Source organism: Antechinus flavipes, chromosome 2, assembly GCF_016432865.1.
Source record: "Antechinus flavipes isolate AdamAnt ecotype Samford, QLD, Australia chromosome 2, AdamAnt_v2, whole genome shotgun sequence".
Classification (NCBI taxonomy): domain Eukaryota; kingdom Metazoa; phylum Chordata; class Mammalia; order Dasyuromorphia; family Dasyuridae; genus Antechinus; species Antechinus flavipes.
In genome coordinates this window covers 582353200-582371074 of record NC_067399.1, presented here as the reverse complement: position 1 = coordinate 582371074, position 17875 = coordinate 582353200, and the positions used below count along the sequence as shown (strand labels likewise).

Genomic DNA, 17875 nt, shown 5'->3' with positions numbered 1-17875 from the left:
CATGAAAGCTATTCAAGAATTCCCTCCCTGGTCCTTGTCCTCCTTCTATCTTACCTTTTGCTTGCCTCTCCTTTTTCTCTATCTTTTTTTCCCCTCAGATTGAGGAATAAGAAAAGGTGAGATGACATAATAAAGTGGCCTGGACAGGAATAGGTTTGTTTGTTTGGTTTTTTTTGATGTATGATCCTGATTAGAGAAACTGAAATACTGTGAAAAATATGAAGTCTCAGGGAAAATTTTCAGCATTTCATATTCATATTCAGTATTCCATTCCAAAAGGGATCTGCTGTATAACTGAGAGCAATAGTACTATGTGAACTGCAATACTGTTTCTTAGGATATCTGTTTATGTAATGATTATTGTATTATAATATTGATTAGGTCTTTTTTGCAAAAAGAGTTACATTTTTTAAGTTTTATAACATTTTAACAATAGGAAATAACTTCTATGATCTGAAGAAATATGTATGCCAAATATTGGATTATGTTTTTGGTTGTTGTTTTATATAAGTCCCAAGGTCAAAAGAAAGTTACAAGAATGATAGAAAGTAAAGATGTCCACAAAGGAATATATCAGATTGAATGGGAACATAAGAAAATGGAAATGGAAATGGAAGATTTAAATCAGAAGGCTTGGGATATTCAAATGCTGTTTTTTTCAAGAGATCGTCAAAAGGTAACTATTTTTTTGCACATATGGTGTTTTTCACCATCCATGTAGAGTCAATATCATTTTACAAAACATTTTCTGATTATACAACTTCATTCTACAAATCCCTGGCCTATGGGATAATGTGAGTGATTAAATGTAAACCATCATCACTATACATACAAGTTAACATCTAAAGTAGGTAGAAATCTGTCATAGAAAACTATCTTTGAATATAAATGACACTGACACATATCAATAAGTATTAAGTGCCTACTATATGGCAGGCAATGAGTTTGGTAGGTAGACATACAAAGTGGAAAGTCAAACAATCTCTGTCCACTAAGAGTTCACATTCTATCAGGAGAATCAGGATATAAATAAATGGAAATATATATCAAATAGAATATTTTGATGGCACTAATGCTAGGGAGATCAGAAAGGTTTCTTCTAGAACGGATACCTGAGCAGGATTTTGAAGGAAACTAAGTATCCCAAGAGGCTAAAATGAGGAGGGAAGTGCCTTTTAGGCATGGTAAGACAAGAGAGAATATAATACTACATATGAGGGACAAGAAAGAGATTAGATTAAATGTGCCAAAAGGAATATAAAGAAGAGAAGAGTAGAAATGTATACAGAGCTAAGTAAGTTGTGAAAGCATTTAAATGCCATAGAAGTTTACATGATTTATCCTAAAGGTAATAGGGAGCTATTAGAGTTTACTGAGAAGAGAAATGACATGATCAGACCTGAACTTTAGGAAGTACTCTGGAAGCTCTATGGAAAATAGAAAAGATAAGTGGGAAAGATTTGAGGCAGAGACATCATGTTGATAAGCCAGCAAAATAATCAGAGTAACAGGAAGATATTCAGGAAAAATCAGTCAACAAAAATCTTAGAGAGGAGATCATATTTTGAAGGAAAGAATACTCAGCACTGACAAAGGCTGTACAAATGTTAAGAAGAAAGAGGATTCCAAAAGTCATCAAATTCATTGATTAAAAGGGATTAAGTGAAATAGTAGTAAGTGAAATACTAACAATTTATTACAAGTCAAAATAACAAAATAATAGGAGACTTTCATGTATATTAATCTTATCTTTCTTTCCACTAGTTCCTAAATGAACCAAACTATGAGATTCTGATTGGCTACCATATTGCTATGATGGAACAGAATATCGCTATTATGGACAAAGTAAGCTTCAGTCTTACTAATCAAAATGTTATAGTTTCAAAGAATTGCCTACAGCACTAAGGATTTTAAGTAATTTGCCCAGTGTAACATATTATGTGTCAAAGGCAGGACTTGTCCCCAAGCAGGGTAAGAGTGTAAATAGCAGGGAAAATGCAAACCTGCATCAGTAGCTGGAGTTTCCTATGTCAATAAAATTACAGATCCATCATTTCTATCCCAAATCCATCTAACATCAAAGTTCTAAAATGTTTCTGGTAAGTTTCTGGGCAAAATTAATGGTTTTAATTATCTGAAATTTCAATTCATTCAACAAATACATATTAAACACTTTTTATGCATAAAGTCCTGTCTTAAGTGCTAGGAAGACAATAATGGGGGAAAAAACTCAAATAGTCCTTCAAGGAGTCTATATTCCACTGGCATTAAGGTAAGAGTAGGAAACAGAACATATATACAGAAAATAACAAAGTAATTTGAAGAAAGAAAGAGTTCCAACAACTTCAAGGAAAAGTAAAGGCTTTGTGGAAGAACAATTGAATGGAGCCTTGAGTATGTGAATAGCCACAGAGGAGATTTTTTTTTTTAAGAATGCATTCTAGACATGGAAAATATATAAATTCATAGAAGGAAAGTTGATTGTCAATTTTGTCAGAATCCAATTTGGCTAGAATAGTCTATGTGAAAGGAAATAATTTGAAGTTGAATTGGAAAGACAGGTTAGCACAGACTGAGGAGTTTATATTTTGTCCCAGAAATAATAAGTCCTGATGGCTTTTAAGTATGGGAATGACATCATTAGATCTGTGCCTAAGGAAGATTATTTTGATAATTCTCATAAAGAGGGTGGACTGGAAATTGCAGGAGTAGAAACAGAATTCCCAAGAGAAGATTAACTTGACAAGAAGGATGGCAGCATGCTCCACAAAAATTGAGAAGTCTGAAGGACATGGGAAAACAAAAAAGAGAGATACAGAGAGAGAAAATAAAAGAATCCAAGGTACAACTTTGTCGATACCCACATTTAGGAGGTAATGGATGGCATGCTATAAGCAGCAGGGAAGAGCTATTTGATAAGAAAAGATTCTAGATAAGATGAATGGTGGGGGAAATTGCTAGAAGTGGCAGAGAACAAAGAAATCAAGGTCACAAAGAGAAAGGTTATCTTTGGCAAGAAGAGCTACATTTTTCTTGAGAAAAGGAGCAGAGAATGGATAAATAGAATTTGAGACGTAGATTAGGGTAGAAGGATTTGGCAAAGAAGGTTGATTTTTTTAGTAATACTACCTTAAGGGTTTAAGGCAAGAAAAGCTTTTTTTTTTTTTTTAAAGAAAAGCTTTTAAAAAGAAAGTGAAAGTACGATTAAAAATCAGTCTGAAGAATAAAAGTAAGATTAATGAGGATCCAATTAAGAACACTATGAATTTTCAGGAATATTGCATAACCTCTACCAGCAGGGTTCAGATTATCAGGAAGAATAGCAAAAAAAGAAGGATCTTGTGTAGCCACAGGTTGGAACATTAGCAAGGAATGAAAAGCAAAAAAGAATTGCATAATTATAAAGCATTCAGTGAGTGGAAACCATGCAGAGTTGAACTGGATTAAATGTAGTCAAGCGTAAGAAAGGATGGTCACAAAGCTGGAATAGAGTTGATGAAATGGGAGAAGAGATCAGGAAGAAGGGAGTGAAGTTCACAGCAAGGATGAAGAATATATCTGAGAGGAGTTGTGGCTAATGGAAGGATTGAAGAACAGGAGAAATCTGCAATTATAGTGCATTACCAATCTGAGAAACCACTAACAAACTATAGTCCCTTAGTAGGTATCTGCAACAAATGGCAGGCACATATGTAACATCTTGTAACTATAATTTATATCTTCAGAGGTTACTAAATGGGTCACATAAGTTTGCTAATTTAAAAAACACCAATCAGTTATCTGTTTAATGAAATATTTGTAGTCTCTTCTATATGTATTGCACAAAGTAAATGCTAAGTTTTTGATGATTAGTTAGAAAATTAAATTCATTACAACAAATTTATTTTGGGCTGATAAAAACCATATCTTTTTTTTTCCTTTTTGCTATATCCATAATCATATAAAGTGTTCAGGTCATTTTTATTATCAAAAATAATAATTCATACATCTAGGAATTATTCGTTTTTAATAGCATCTTTAATGATCAATATTTTTTGGGAAATTATATAATTGCCAGGCTCATAAAAGAGAGGTGGAAGCCTTCAAAAAATTACTTAAGCAACTAGGAAAGTTTGTCCATCAAAGAGAGTTATCAAATTATACTCTAAGTTGTGAACTACAAGAAGAGCTGGTGACCCTTAATGAAAGGCGAGAAATCTGTAATTCACTTGGTAAGCCAATTTATATTTGTACAATTAAAAAGTTGGCAGAAATTGCATATCAAAAAATTTTATTACAACAATTCACAAAACTCTTAGCATTTAAAATGTTTTCCCTAGTTCAATGGTTTTATTAATCCATTTGAAATAAATTATGTTTCTTCAATACTTTAGATAGTGGTCCCACTAATTTTCTGGGTTTTTTTTAAATAGGATCTAAGTTGACTTATGAAAGGATTGCCAAGGAACGATATGAGGCCATGTTGCAACAACAAAAGCTAAAAGATATTTCAAGAAGTCAAGCTGAAGAGATTGCAATTTTAGAGGCAGAAGTTGAAAGATTAAGAATGAAAACGTTTCCTGCACTTATTCAAATGTAAAAACACTGATAGAAAACATGAAGACATCACATAAAGACATCACATACCACGTTACATATTTTAAACTGTTCTCATTTTCTTAAAATTTGTTTTCTCCAGTGACAGAAAAGTTAAATACTCTTAATTTACTCTCCCCTGTCACTGTCTCTTAATTGAAACTCTTTGGCCCCTCCCAAAAAGTTATAGAAATATTAAGTTTTGTCCTGCACAAATAAAAGTGTTATATGCTGATAAAAATCAAAAAATGTCTGTTTTATTAATTTACCCATAGATTTGACAATATATTTTTTTAAATAAAGCATTAAATATATGTGGGCCCCCTTCCTTCCCTGTTGGTGACCTCTTCAGGTCCCATGGTTTTAATTATATCTATGCTACTGATTTTCAAATATAAATAAATATCTAATGTTAGTCTCTCTTCAGAGCTTTAAATCCATACCACCATCTGCCTGCTAGACACTTCTAACTAGACATTTCAGAAATATCAGAAACTCAAGTCCAAAACAGGATGTTTTTATATCTCCCATGCCCCCTCAAAAAACCCATACCCTTCCTTCTCAACTTTCATTTTTCTGTTGAGAGCACAACCATCTTTCCAATAACCTGTGTGGGCAATCTCAGTGCAATATCCTCAACTATTTATACTCATTTCCCCTATCAGTTAAGTCTTGTCAGTTCTGATAGTCTTGTCAGTTCTCAACTAGTCACCATCCCAGTTCACACTTTGACAATTGTTCCTTTTGATTACTGTAATCGCCTCTCACATGATGTTCCTATTTATTCCCTCTTAACTTCACTACAATCTACCAAAAACTGACAAAATTATTTTCTTAAAATGCAGGCAGGTCTATCACTCTTACTCAAACTCCAGTGCATCTTATTATTATTATTATTAGATTGAATGAAGATAACTACCTTTTGGCCCTGTACAGAATAAAAAAAACTTTTAAGTCTTGCAGGACCCAGGGATCCACTTGTAGACTATTTTTGTAGTCTACTAGCCTTCCCCAAGTTCTTGAGGTCCTGCTCCTGATCTTGGGCTTGAACAGAGAGTTTAGAGGGAACCTATCTGTCTGGAGGCTGAAGAAGTGGTACCACCACTGCCTGTTTCCATTCAAGAATCACCAAAAAACTATCATTTATAATTTTTCTAAAATTCTATTCAGGGCCTTATCTTTTAGCTATATTTGTCAAGATCTTAAAAGGTACACTCAGGACCCTTACTACAATAGTTTTAGTATTTATTTTCCCCTCCAATTGATTAAATTTTTCCTTTATTTAAAATGCTATGCTATTTAGTAATACATTAAATATTATCTATGATGCCTTTAAGCATAATGTAATAATTTTCCTGTTTGTCTTTTTTTATCACATCTATTTTTACTAAAACTTTATATGAAATCATAGTAATACCCCCATATTTTTCAATTCAGGGAAATTGCTATAACCCCTCTTTTTTTAACTCTATGTGAACCTATAATACTTTTGGATTCTGTTTCCTAATACATTGTGCAATCATTTTTCATTTTCTAGGTGAGTTTATACCATTAAGATTCATGGCTATAATTGTTGATTGTGTATTTCATTCAACCTTTTCTTTTTATACTTTTCCCTCTCTTTCCTCCCATGGTAGGTAGATAGTGCAACCAATAACAGTACTGGGCCTGGAGTCAGGAAGACCCAAGTTCCAAATTGGCCTTTGATTCTTACTAACTGGGTGATCTGGGCCAGATCATTTAACCTATGCTTGCCTAAAATGGGGATAATAGCAATTACCTCACAAAGCTATTATGAGGTTTGTAGTAAGTGAAAGATGAAATGGCTGAGGAAACAAAGACTCATACTTTCAAGCATATCAATTAAGCATTATATACCAATTGCTCAACAAAGCAGGAGGAGATCCTTTCAACTTTGGAATTGGACCTCTAATCTCACTATCCTGCCAACCCAAAGCTTGATTGACATCACCTCATCACTCAGTCTCCTCTTCCTCTTGATTGAAGGGCTGGAAATAATTGTACCTCTCAACGCCTTTCTTTATAGTAGGCAGAAATTGCATTTTCAGTTCACTCCCTTCATCCACTGACCTGCCTTCTTTTAATTCCATAGAAAAAGATACCTCACCACCAGTACCACTTAGTGTGTCATTCTATGCTTCCTGCCCACTTTCCAATTTCTTTTTCCCTGCTGTTTCCTTCTTTTACACTGTAAGCTGGAATGTCTTTTAATTCATTGTATTCCCAGTGTTTAGCACAAAGCCTAGCACATAATGAGCACTTAATAAATATGTGTTGGATTAGAAAGCATTGATGAATAATGGAGGTTGGTATTTCACTTCTAAAGGAGCCTTCTATAAACCTAGCATTTACAACAGAGGCATTCACATATAGTCTTACTAAAGCAAGCATCCAAAAGATGATGGTGTACTTCCCAAGACTGGCAATTCAAGAAGAGGACAAATCATACCACCAGAAGCATTGATAAGGATAATGAAGGTGGAGAAAGACTTAGGGATAATGGTAGAGTTTTCATTAGTGATGCCAAAGCCAAATGAAGATGGAATTAACAATGAAAGAAAAAGGTTTGAGTGAATAAGTGATTAAAAAGTTGGTACCTGAGAAGAGAATTTATGTTTCTCTGACACAGCTTAAATTAAAGGAATGTTGAGCTCTTAGCCAGTTGAGTCTACTGATGCTGGTAAAGATATCATGTTCACAGTTGGGAAGATGACATTGTAGATATTTTCAGAATAATGTCCCTATATTCCTTAAAACAGCATGAAACATAACAAATCTGTATAAATTGAAATAGCAACAGAAATAAAAGAAGCAAACACTTCCACATTAGATGAATCTTTCTGAAATAATCAGAGTTGAAATCCCACTCTTTTTTAACCACTCTGAGTTGCCCACAAGCCCACTGCAAATTACCTGATAAGCCATTTAAAGAGCTAGAATTAATGACTTCTCTAAACTGTCACATCATGGCAGTGATTCATTCTGGATCTTCCCACATGTTGTGACAGGCAATTTTTTTACTCTATTACTCTGGCAGGGGGTAACTGGGGAAAAAAAGTACGTTAGGTAGAAAATAAGGAAGGGGCAGAGAAGATACTGTGAACAGAGTCAATTGGAAAGAAGGGGAAATTCATGCCTGAGAGAAAAAGGCCTACAAACTGAGCTTTTTGGAGTTATCTTCTGGTGAAGTACACCTGGCAGATACCCAAGAGAACATTCATATCACCCCTAAATGAAGGATTTGGCTGCCTCATTCCATGGTCTGGGTAATGCGCCAGATGAAATTTGGCAAAAGGGTAAACTGAGACAAATCTCTATGCAAGATAATATTAATAGGAGCAAGCAATTTTGCCTCTATGACAAAATTTCTGAACCAAAACACAGTTCCCCTTTTACAGGACAGGGTTAAAGGAGTGTAGAACAGGGTTAAAGGAGTGAACAAAGAACAGAACAGGGTAGATAACATCTATCCTGGGACTGAAGGCAACATGATTGATTACAAAGATGAGGCACAGAAAACAACATTATTGATTAGAAGTTTGGTAATGGGGGCTAGCGCCAACCCCCCATTCTTCTCCCATGAGACCAAGAAGTGCTAATGGAAGGAAGGAAGGAAGAAAGGAAGGAAAGAAGGAAGGGAGGGAGAGAAGGAAAGGGGGAGAGGGAGGGAAGCAAGAAAAGGAAGGGAGGGAAGGGAGGAAGGGAGAAAAGGAAAGAAGGGAGGAAAGGAGGGAGGGAGGGAAGGAAAAAGGAAGAAAAAAGGGAGGAAGGAAGGGTAGGAGGAAGGAAGGAAGAAAGAAGGGAGGAAGAAAAGAAGAAAGGGAGGAAGGAAGAAAGGAAGAAAAGGACAAAGGAAGGATGGGAGGGAAGAACAGAAAAAAGAAAGCAAAAACTGCAAGACATTAAGAATTCAAGTATTAAGAAGTCACAGGATCACATAAAATTTAGCAGCCATGACTCTTTACATTCAAATATGAAGAGATATCTTTTCTGAATCATCTAGTATCATAGAGGGAGTTTAATCAGAAGATATGTAAGTGATTCTGTTACACCTTGATGATCTTAAAAAGAAGGGAAATGGAAGGGGGAAGGAATGTACTGGGGGAGAAAGAGGGAGAAAAAGAAGGGAAATTTTTCTCACATAACTACAGACAATTAGACAAAGAGGGAGGAGTGATGGAAGTAGCTGACACTCAAACTTCACTCTCATCTACACTAGTCAAAGAAGGGAAGAATTCTAACACACAGAGTTGGGTACAGAAAAATATTTCATTCAACAGCTAAATGAGAGAAAAGAGAAGGGAGAAGAGGAAATTATAGGAAGGATAGATTAAGAGAGAGAATAGTTTTGAAACCTAGGAATCTATAAAAATATTTATGGCTCTTGAAAATGTGAATGAAATAATATTGGGAAGGAGGAATAGGAGTAAGGTTCTTCTATCTGAAATTATTTCCTTGGAAAAATGCCAATAAAGCACCCTTGAAGGGGGGGGGGCCCTTAAACAAGATTGTCCAGATATAGATTGTCCAGATATGGGAGATTGTTCAAAAAAGGTCATAGAAGACTAGGATAAGAGCCATGTCAAAGAGGAAAACAGTCTTGCAGGAACACAGAGTTTATAGGAACCATTCAGAGACACTGGGTTCAAATCCTACCTTTGCTGCTACTACCTATACAATCCTGAAAAGTCATGTCATTTCCTGGGGCTTCTCAGCAGAATAACAAGAGTTAAACTAAATAGCCTCTGAAATTCCCTTGCAAATCTAGATCTACTATCATATAAGGGTATATACGGTTATCCCTTTCTCACCCTATCATATTTTTGATATAATGTGGATCAACATAAGAAAGTAAATGGGGATTTTGGAGTTTTGAGGAAGCAGTCAATAAAGAAAAATCAGAAATGCTCTGTGTGTGTGTGTGTGTGTGTGTGTGTGTGTGTGTGTGTGTAGCATTGTATAATATCAACACATTTTATCTTTTTAATTCCATAATAATTCAGATTTATTCACTGCTAAGAAAAGGCCACAAAATTTTATGCGGATTTTCCAGATCGAGAGGGTGCCACACCTCTAAAACTTGCATATAGGAAGGTGTATAATACAGTTTTAAGCCAAGCTAGGAGCATGTTGCATCCTGAGTATGAGTGACACCAGATTATTATCAAGAGTACACAGGGCAAAAGAAGAGGAAAGAAAGGAACTGATGCTAAAACTTTGGAGAGATCTTGATTGCTTTTTCCAGGAGACTTATGATATCCAATTATCTTTAGGACCACTCCAGACACGTAGTATGAGAATGATACTCTGGGAGCTGCAAACCAACAAGGAAAACAGACTTTTCAATGTGTCCCAAGAGATTTAGGGGAATTTTCCCTTGGTCATATTGACTGTCTCTTGAATGAACTAAGATCTTACCTCTCTCTCATCTAAAAAGATCATTTACTCTGTGTATTTTCAGATATATTCCAATTTGTGTCCCTTCTCTGTTTATTACTGTGTGCTTTGATAGTTTTAAAATTATTTGTAATGGCCTTTTGTATAACCAGAATTTGTTAGGAAGGACCCAAACCATTAGTATATATTCCTTTTTAAAAGACGACAGGAATTTTTTTTTAAATTTTGAACTTACTGTACCCCTAAATCAGCAATATTTAGGAGACTAATATAATTCTGATCTAGGACCTCATAGCAATTCTGGGGGAATGCCTGCTTCCCCCCTCCCCCCCCCCACAATTTTGTCATTCTGGCTCTTTTTTCCTCGGGAATAGTTCAGCTTTCCCACATTTGACCAGGGAATCTGAAATTTTTCAGATTCACAACCTCTTTTTGCCCAAGAAATTTTTACATGACTTCAGGTATATAGGTATATAAAATAGATATATAAATCAAACATTTACTGATAATAAATCAATTTCCCAAGCTCCATATTCAATTACAAAACCAGTATAGGATCACCCAGTTTAAGAAACTGGTTTTCAGACAATCTACGTGGCCAGATACAGCTTAATACAACTTATAAACCTTAGAAAGGAAGCAGTGTAAAGAGGGGAAGACTGGCTGAAGCTTTGAATGTCAAGCTTATTTTATGCTTTTATGCTTTGATTCAGTAGGAAGCTAAGTTTTTCAGAGTTATGACTTTGTGGCACTGTCCATACACAAGGGCACGAGGGATCGGTCTATCATAAAGTCAACTGAAATTGTCATACCTGCTTCCCTGAACTCTGAGAAGTTTCACAGGCCGTGGTATAGAGACAGGTAATAACTATTCTGTTGGCCAATTCGCTTTTGAAAATGACACGTTTGCTGTAGAAACAAATAGAAAACAAAAATAGATCACTGCTTAGTTGGGAGCACTATTATAAACTGGGAGGTAGCCTAAGGTAGCAGAGCCTGAGAGCCAGAAAAGGCTCGGGCACATATCGTCCAAGTGACCCTCAGTGTGGCAGGCGGCAATCTAAAAGGTGCACGCGCCCACTGCGACGCCAGGGAAGGTCCCGCCCCGCCAGGAAAATGACAATTTCCGTCCCTTTTAGTTGGTCAGCGAACTACCCTCTTCGTGATCCCGAGGCACCGAGGTGGTTTGCCATTTCCTTCTGTAATTATTTTACAGATGAGGAAACTGAGGCTAACTAGATTAAGGGGCAGCTAGCAAGCGTCTCAGGTCTTAATTTGAATTTGAATTTGTCTTCATGACTCCGGCCCGGAGCTGCTCTATTTTTTACACAAGTCTTCCTACCCTGAAGGCAGAGCCCAGTGCAAGATGATTTTCCAAAACTCCTACATCCCGAAACTCAGCGCCTTGTGGCTTTTAGCCGGGCTTGGGCCAGGCTGCGCGCTCCCCCTACAGACTGAGGTCCGCACCTGAGCGAGAGGCGGTGCTTCCAGAGAGCGCGGGTCCAGGAAGAAGTATCCGCCCCGCCCACCCCCTTCTTCCTGGACTCTAAACTGAAGAGGCGGTTCGCTGTGCGCACGCGCGCAATGATAGCCGTTAAGGACGCCTCCCTGAGAGGCGCCGGCGCGCGCGGTGGGTGGGGGTGCGGATAGGGGTGGGGGTGGGGGTGCCGATAAGGGTGGGGGTGGGGGTGGGGTATGGCCGAGAACATTCATTTCCAAACGCCATAACCTTCCCCCAGGTGTGCGCGCGCGATCGCAGACCCGACACACATACACCTTTTGTGGGGCAAAAGATTATTTTGAATGCAATCCACCATCCCTAAAGCTCCAAATCTTTCTGAAAATAAGCCTCTAATTGGTGGTTTCTGTACCTCTAGTTGATTTTCCTCCTTTAAAAATTATTTTCAATCAGCAAAAATCTGCCTGCCTTTCTTCCCCAAATAAGAATGAATGAAAAGACAATAACCCTGTTACAGACATGTATAATCAGGAAAAAACAATTTCTACTTTGGCTATGATATATAGATAGATGTATGTGTGTACCTATGAATACATAGATGTGTTTACATAGTATACTCATGTGTAGAGGGCCGCAGATAGTGGGGGAACTCTGGGTAAGGTATAAGATCCCTCAGCCCAGAGAGAACCTGCTGACAATGTCTGGTTTGGCTCCCCACCTCCCTGTGGTGCCTCTTCCCTTCCTGAGACCTCAGGGAGGGCTTGACCACCTATGTTCTACATGCAGCAAGGGATACTTACACTAAGAGGAATTTACATATCAATAGCAGGGTGCTTATAGTTAGCACTTGCTATGTGCTGTGTGATGTAATGGTGCTACAGTTGGCACATACTCAGTGTGCTGTAGTGATGTAATCTACTAAGGGATTTAAGGGCTGAGAGGACTTGAAATAAACAGACTCCATCTTTGACCATCCTTGTGATTCTCTTGACTCCTTCACTCCTCTACTATAATGTCCAGGCTAGCTTTCTGGAGGATCTCTGGATGGGCCTTGGTCTTTAGCGGGAGAAGTGATGAAGGCAGGAGAGCCATCACAAGGCTGGTCAAAGATGGAGTCTGGAGTCTGGATTCTGGAGTCTTCTCTTGTGTCTGTGTCTGAGACTCTCAGTTCCCATCCTCTCAGCCCTTAAATACCTCAGTACAATTACCTCACTACAGCAACTGAGCATGTGCTAACTGTAGCTATTACATCATCAAATCACACTAAAGTATATGCCAACTAGAGTGATTACATCGTTACATCACATTAAGCATATGTTTAACTAGAGAACCATTATCCCATCAATCACACTGAGGAGGTGCTTAATTATAAGCACCCTGACTTCTCAGGGAGGTGAGAACCCCAAAAAGGAGGTGACTTCTCAGGAAAGGAAGTGAGAACACCAAGGGGAAATGGGGAGTCAAACCAGGTATTGTTAAGCAGGTTTCCTTTGGGCTGAAGGGTCTTACTTGAAACAGGTATACATAAATCCATCAGCATGGGAGGTATTACACAAGCACATAGTAATATAACATAGGCTCATAGTGACATAACAAACAACATAAATCAACATGAGGAATTATACTCCATAAGTCCTAGAAGGTGGGTTTGTAAACAACAATCACACAAAAGCCTCCTTCAGCAGCCAGGAGATAGTCCGAAACCAATCTATTGTCCATTGCTTCACATGTCAGGGAATCCAATGATTCCTGCAGGTTTTGAAGTCCTGCAACAGTCTCATCAACAATTTTTTATGTTCATGAGTCAATTGCCATACACATAGGGTTAACTGCCAGACTCTTTCAGTGGCACTTGTAGTCAGAGATGGTACCACCAAATGTTTTTTGGGTTTTCTTCGTTTCAAGGGTCTGCTCCATCTTTCTCCGATGGACAAGATGAATACGGCACCCATCTGATTCCTTCTCCATCTGTAGAGATACAAGAAAACCCTCTCCCCCAAACAGTTAACCTGTCTGGTCCCTTCCATTCACCACTTTCTGGGTCTCTCCACATCACCTGGCGATTATCTAAAGATAGTGGAGCTGCTCGCACTGGACACTGCCCTTCCGGTGGGTTATAAAACCTGTCTGCCGGAGCCAGTGCATCTTTGTCAAAAATCAAGAAGTTAATAGTATAATGAACTAGATTTAGAAGTTCTCTAGGGTTACCTGTGGCTCCCCCTTTCTTCTGTTTTTGGAGGAGCGTCTTAATGTCTCTGTTTCCTTGAGGATTAAAGGGTAAGGCAATGGTGTATGAAATCTGATATTGTGTACAAAAGCTCAAAAGTGTGTGAAATGTTTAGAAGTACATACAGGTCCATTATCTGTTTTTATTGCTTGTATTTGCAAGCAAATTGCAATAATTGCAAAAGCTTATATAAGGAATTCAGTGACCATTCGGGCTGTCTCATTTGCTGCTGTTGTTGCAAAAGTAAATCTTGAAAAGATGTCTACTACAACATGGATAAAAGACAGACAGACGACCAAAAGATTTATAATGGGTCACATCCATTTACCAAATTTCATTGAGTCTCAAACCAGGAGGGTTCTTCCCTGGAGGCAGTGTAGGAGTGTGGAAAGGAAGGCAAGCAGTACAGGCTTTTACTATGCTCCTAACTTCCTTTTTTTTGTTATCCCAAATTGCAAATGTAAAGCTTGAGAAGCCTGATGATATTTAGAATGAGATTCTTGGGCTGCCTGAAATAAAGGAGTATTGACCAACATAGTTAGAAGGCAATCTGCCTTTGAATTTCCATCAAAAATAGAACCTGGAAGTCCACTATGAGAGTGGACATGCAAGTTATAAATCTTACCTGGAAGCTTTCTCACTTGCTCTTGAAGTTCCTTCAAGAGCTGATATATATTAGAAGCTGCAAATTTTATTTGGGTTGTGGCAATTCTTTGTACCACACCTACTGAATTAGATATTATATCTACATTTCCTGGATAATAAGTAAGAGCTAGAATGATTGCATACAATTCATTCTGCTGAGTGGATTGAAAAGGAGTTCTGACTACTCTATTTATAGTTAAGTCACGAGAGTTTACAGCACAAATGTTATATTTGGAGGCATCTGTAAAGATAGTTGGTCCTTTAAGAGGAATCTTAGAAATGTTTTCTTCAAGAATCCATTGCCAATTATGTAATAGTCTGGTTATCTTTAATGGAGACTCATGTATAAGATTTGGAGCTGGTGGCCAATAAAATTTGCCACTCTGGGATGGTTTCACAGCATACATTAATTTTTGCTTTGGTATAAAAGGTGTATATCTTGTCAGGTCTTATCCCAGATAATTGTACTGCTCGTTTAATGGTCTTTAATAAAATTCTAGCCATAAGCACTGGGTAAGGTTTTGTTTTGGTTGTGCTGAGAGGTTCACCCACTCTGTTACACTGTCTCCTTGATGGACTAGTGTGGGTGCCTCTTTTGTAGCAAAAACTGATATTTCCAAGGGTTTTTGAGTAACTCTTTCAACCACATTGGATAAAGCCAGTTAAACTTCTCTCACAGTCTCTTGAGCTTCTTTTGTAAGCTGATATGGTGAGTTTAAAGCACTGTCTCCCTTAAAATGTCATATAATGGTTGCAGTTGATAGGTAGTTAAGCCTAACGCTGAACACATTCATTGGATATATCCTATCAATTTCTGAAAGTCATTAAGATATTCAGCTTCTCTGTTCTTAAAGAAAGTTTTTGTATTGTAAGCACCTTAAGATATACTTCATAGCCTAAATATTGAAAAAGAGCATGTCTTTGAATTTTTTCTGGAGATATGTGCAATTTGTAGTTCCTTAGTATTTCTATGGTCTTTTGTAGACATGCCTCTAACATTGTTCCTCAGGTGCACATCCCAATATATCATCCATGTAATATAATAGCATAACTTTTGGAAATGCTTTTCTAATTGGAATAAGAGCAGCAGCCACATACATTTGACACATAGTGGGGCTGTTTTTCATTCCCTGTGGCAAAACTGTCCATTCATGTTTTTTATAAGGCTCAGCTAAGTTAACACTGAGCACTGAAAAGGCAAATCTTTTCATATCCTCCTTATCTAGAGGGATAGAATAGAAACAATCCTTAATGTCTATAATCCAAAGAGGCCATTCTCTAGGCAATTAAGTAGGAGATGGAAGTCCAGGCTGAAGAGTTCCCATAGTTTCCATCTGTTTATTTAAATCAGTCAACATCCTCCTTTTTTCAGATTTCTTTTTTACAACAAATACTGGGGAATTCCAAGGACTTAGAAAAGGTTGTAAATGTCGTTGGTCAAGTTGCTCCTGTATTATATCTAATAAGGCCTGAATTTTATTGCTAGCTAAGGATCACTGTTCTATCCATACTGGTGTATCAGTTTTCCATTCAATGGGAACAGGTGAAAGTGTTGGCAGGCTTTCAACAGCAGCCCTGCCTAAAAATCAGAAGTACTCAATTATAATCCTAACTGTTGTAAGATGTCTCTTCCCCATGGATTGATGGGGATTTTTTCAACTACAAAAGGAGTAAAAACTACTGTATCCATTTCAAGGGGGTAGCACTAACTTCAGCTGCTATTGATTCTTCTACACCAGACATGTAGATGTCTGCCTGTTTAGTGATTTTAGGGAAAGGTTCAGATTCGCTCCTACAAAATGATGCTCTCGGACTCAATTAAAGTGAAAGTAAAATTTAATTATACAATACACGGAATAGATTGCTTGCAATAACAACTAATACAGCAAATAACATATAACAGACAAAGAATGATGAGGATTGTGATTAGGATAGAGGAAAGAGATAGAGAATACTTCACCGATTCAAAGAAACATTAGAATGGCTGGGGGCCCCATTCTGCAGTCTTCAACTCGATCGGGAAAAGTGGCTCCCAGGCAGATGAATATCTCCATGGGTGAGGCTCCAAAATGGAGAATGCTTTGCCTGCTTTTTATAGGAATCAGGACAAAGAAGGCTTTGGGCCAAATGAAGACCTCATGTAAGATAGGGACGTACTAACTAGGGTTCCAGGTGGTTTTAGTCAAATGTTGTATTGACAAGGGGGCCAGTCCTTATCAACAGCAACAGTTCCAAGGAGTGGCGAGTTCCTAAAATTACATATTTGGAGCTAAAACACAGGTGGTACGTGCCTATCTTATAGGTTAAAAAAATAGTCAAGTTCTCATGGGGGGAGTCATGTCCTACCTCGGTTAGGTTCACATGGTTCACATGGGAATTAGGTTCACATAGAGATTGGGTTCACATGGTTCGGATGGAGATTAGGTTCACATGGGGAAAGTCACGTTCTTACAATGATTTGAAATGAACTTATTAATAAAATGGAGATTCCCTATTCACTGCCATATCTACCAATCCTTTCAATGATATGCCATTTACATAGATAGTGAGCATAGGTTGGTCAGCTGTAACTGCTGCAGTCTAGAATATTCCTGGATTCTGTTGTTGGGAGTCAAAACTGGGCAAATATCACCAAATTGCCAATTAGGAGTCTATATCAGTAAATCTGATGCTACTACTAATCCTAATTGATAAGTCACACATTGTCTACCTGTATTAGTGACTGGGATATTAGCTACACATTACCCAGTTTCCCAAATCAGTGTATGGATAGACACTGTTTTGTAAGCACTCTCAGGAGGTGAAATGGTTAAGTCTACTGTGCCTGGAGGCAAGGGATCCATAGGCTGGAGAGGAACAGATTTCACCTTTCCAGGGAATATCTCAGTAGTCCCAGCTGCATACAGCTCTATCCTCCCCAATTTTAAACCCTTTCTCCCATCAGATTGTTTCTTGGCTGATTGGTCATGTCTGAGTACTTAACTTCTAAAGAGTCTCTGGATATAACAATGGCTGCCATCATACCCCAAGTGTTTTTTGCCTAGGGCCCTGGAGCCAGAGCCCTGCTTCCCATTTCCCTGAATCAATCTACATTCTGATGCCCAGTGGAAGTTGCTGTTGTATTTTGGACATAAGGTTTTGGGTCTTGTTCTCCCACCCTGTCTTCTCTGCCAACATTGAGCTTTCAAATGTCCTACTTTACCACATTGAAAGCATTGACGAGTCTCTCTGGAAGTCCCTTGTCAAAAGGGCTCCTGTCTTCCCATGTTCAGATCTTGGGAAGTCTGTATCATAGCCTGGGTATAAAAGGCATTTGTGCCCACTGTGGCACAGCATCTTATGATCTCCTGTAAAAGAGTATCTTTGTGTAATCTTAGTATAATTCTTCTACAGACCTCATTAGCATTTTCTCTAGCAAGTTGTTTTATCATTACTGCTGTTGCTTGCTGCATTTTCATCAATAGTTTGTATGACAGCTGTCTGCAGAAGTCCCACAGAATCAGCAAAGGGTTCATTTGGACTTTTTTTTTTCTATTTTTGCGAAGTCTTCC

The 17875-nt window shown here is 37.8% G+C and overlaps 1 protein-coding gene and 1 long non-coding RNA gene across 3 annotated transcripts in view; one reads left to right on the top strand and one right to left on the bottom strand.

Annotated features, from left to right (window-relative positions):
• LOC127551549 (cilia- and flagella-associated protein 43-like) overlaps positions 1–4824 on the top strand; it is a 150460-nt gene extending 145636 nt beyond the window's left edge. The window contains exons 36-39 of the mRNA XM_051981355.1: positions 512–676; positions 1765–1845; positions 4058–4211; positions 4413–4824. Coding sequence (XP_051837315.1) covers positions 512–676; positions 1765–1845; positions 4058–4211; positions 4413–4579 — 567 coding nt within the window. The 3' untranslated portion in view covers positions 4580–4824. The remainder of the gene's footprint in view (positions 1–511; positions 677–1764; positions 1846–4057; positions 4212–4412) is intronic.
• LOC127551550 (uncharacterized) overlaps positions 1–11497 on the bottom strand; it is a 61554-nt gene extending 50057 nt beyond the window's left edge. The window contains exons 1-3 of one of the 2 annotated variants that reach the window (XR_007951119.1): positions 11336–11497; positions 10806–10902; positions 9570–9910 (exon numbers count right to left, since the gene is read on the bottom strand). This is a non-coding gene — a long non-coding RNA (uncharacterized LOC127551550). Of the gene's footprint in view, positions 1–9569; positions 9911–10805; positions 10903–11335 lie in introns of those variants that run through there. The other variant, XR_007951120.1, reaches the window with a different exon arrangement.
• Positions 11498–17875: the final 6378 nt, after the last annotated feature.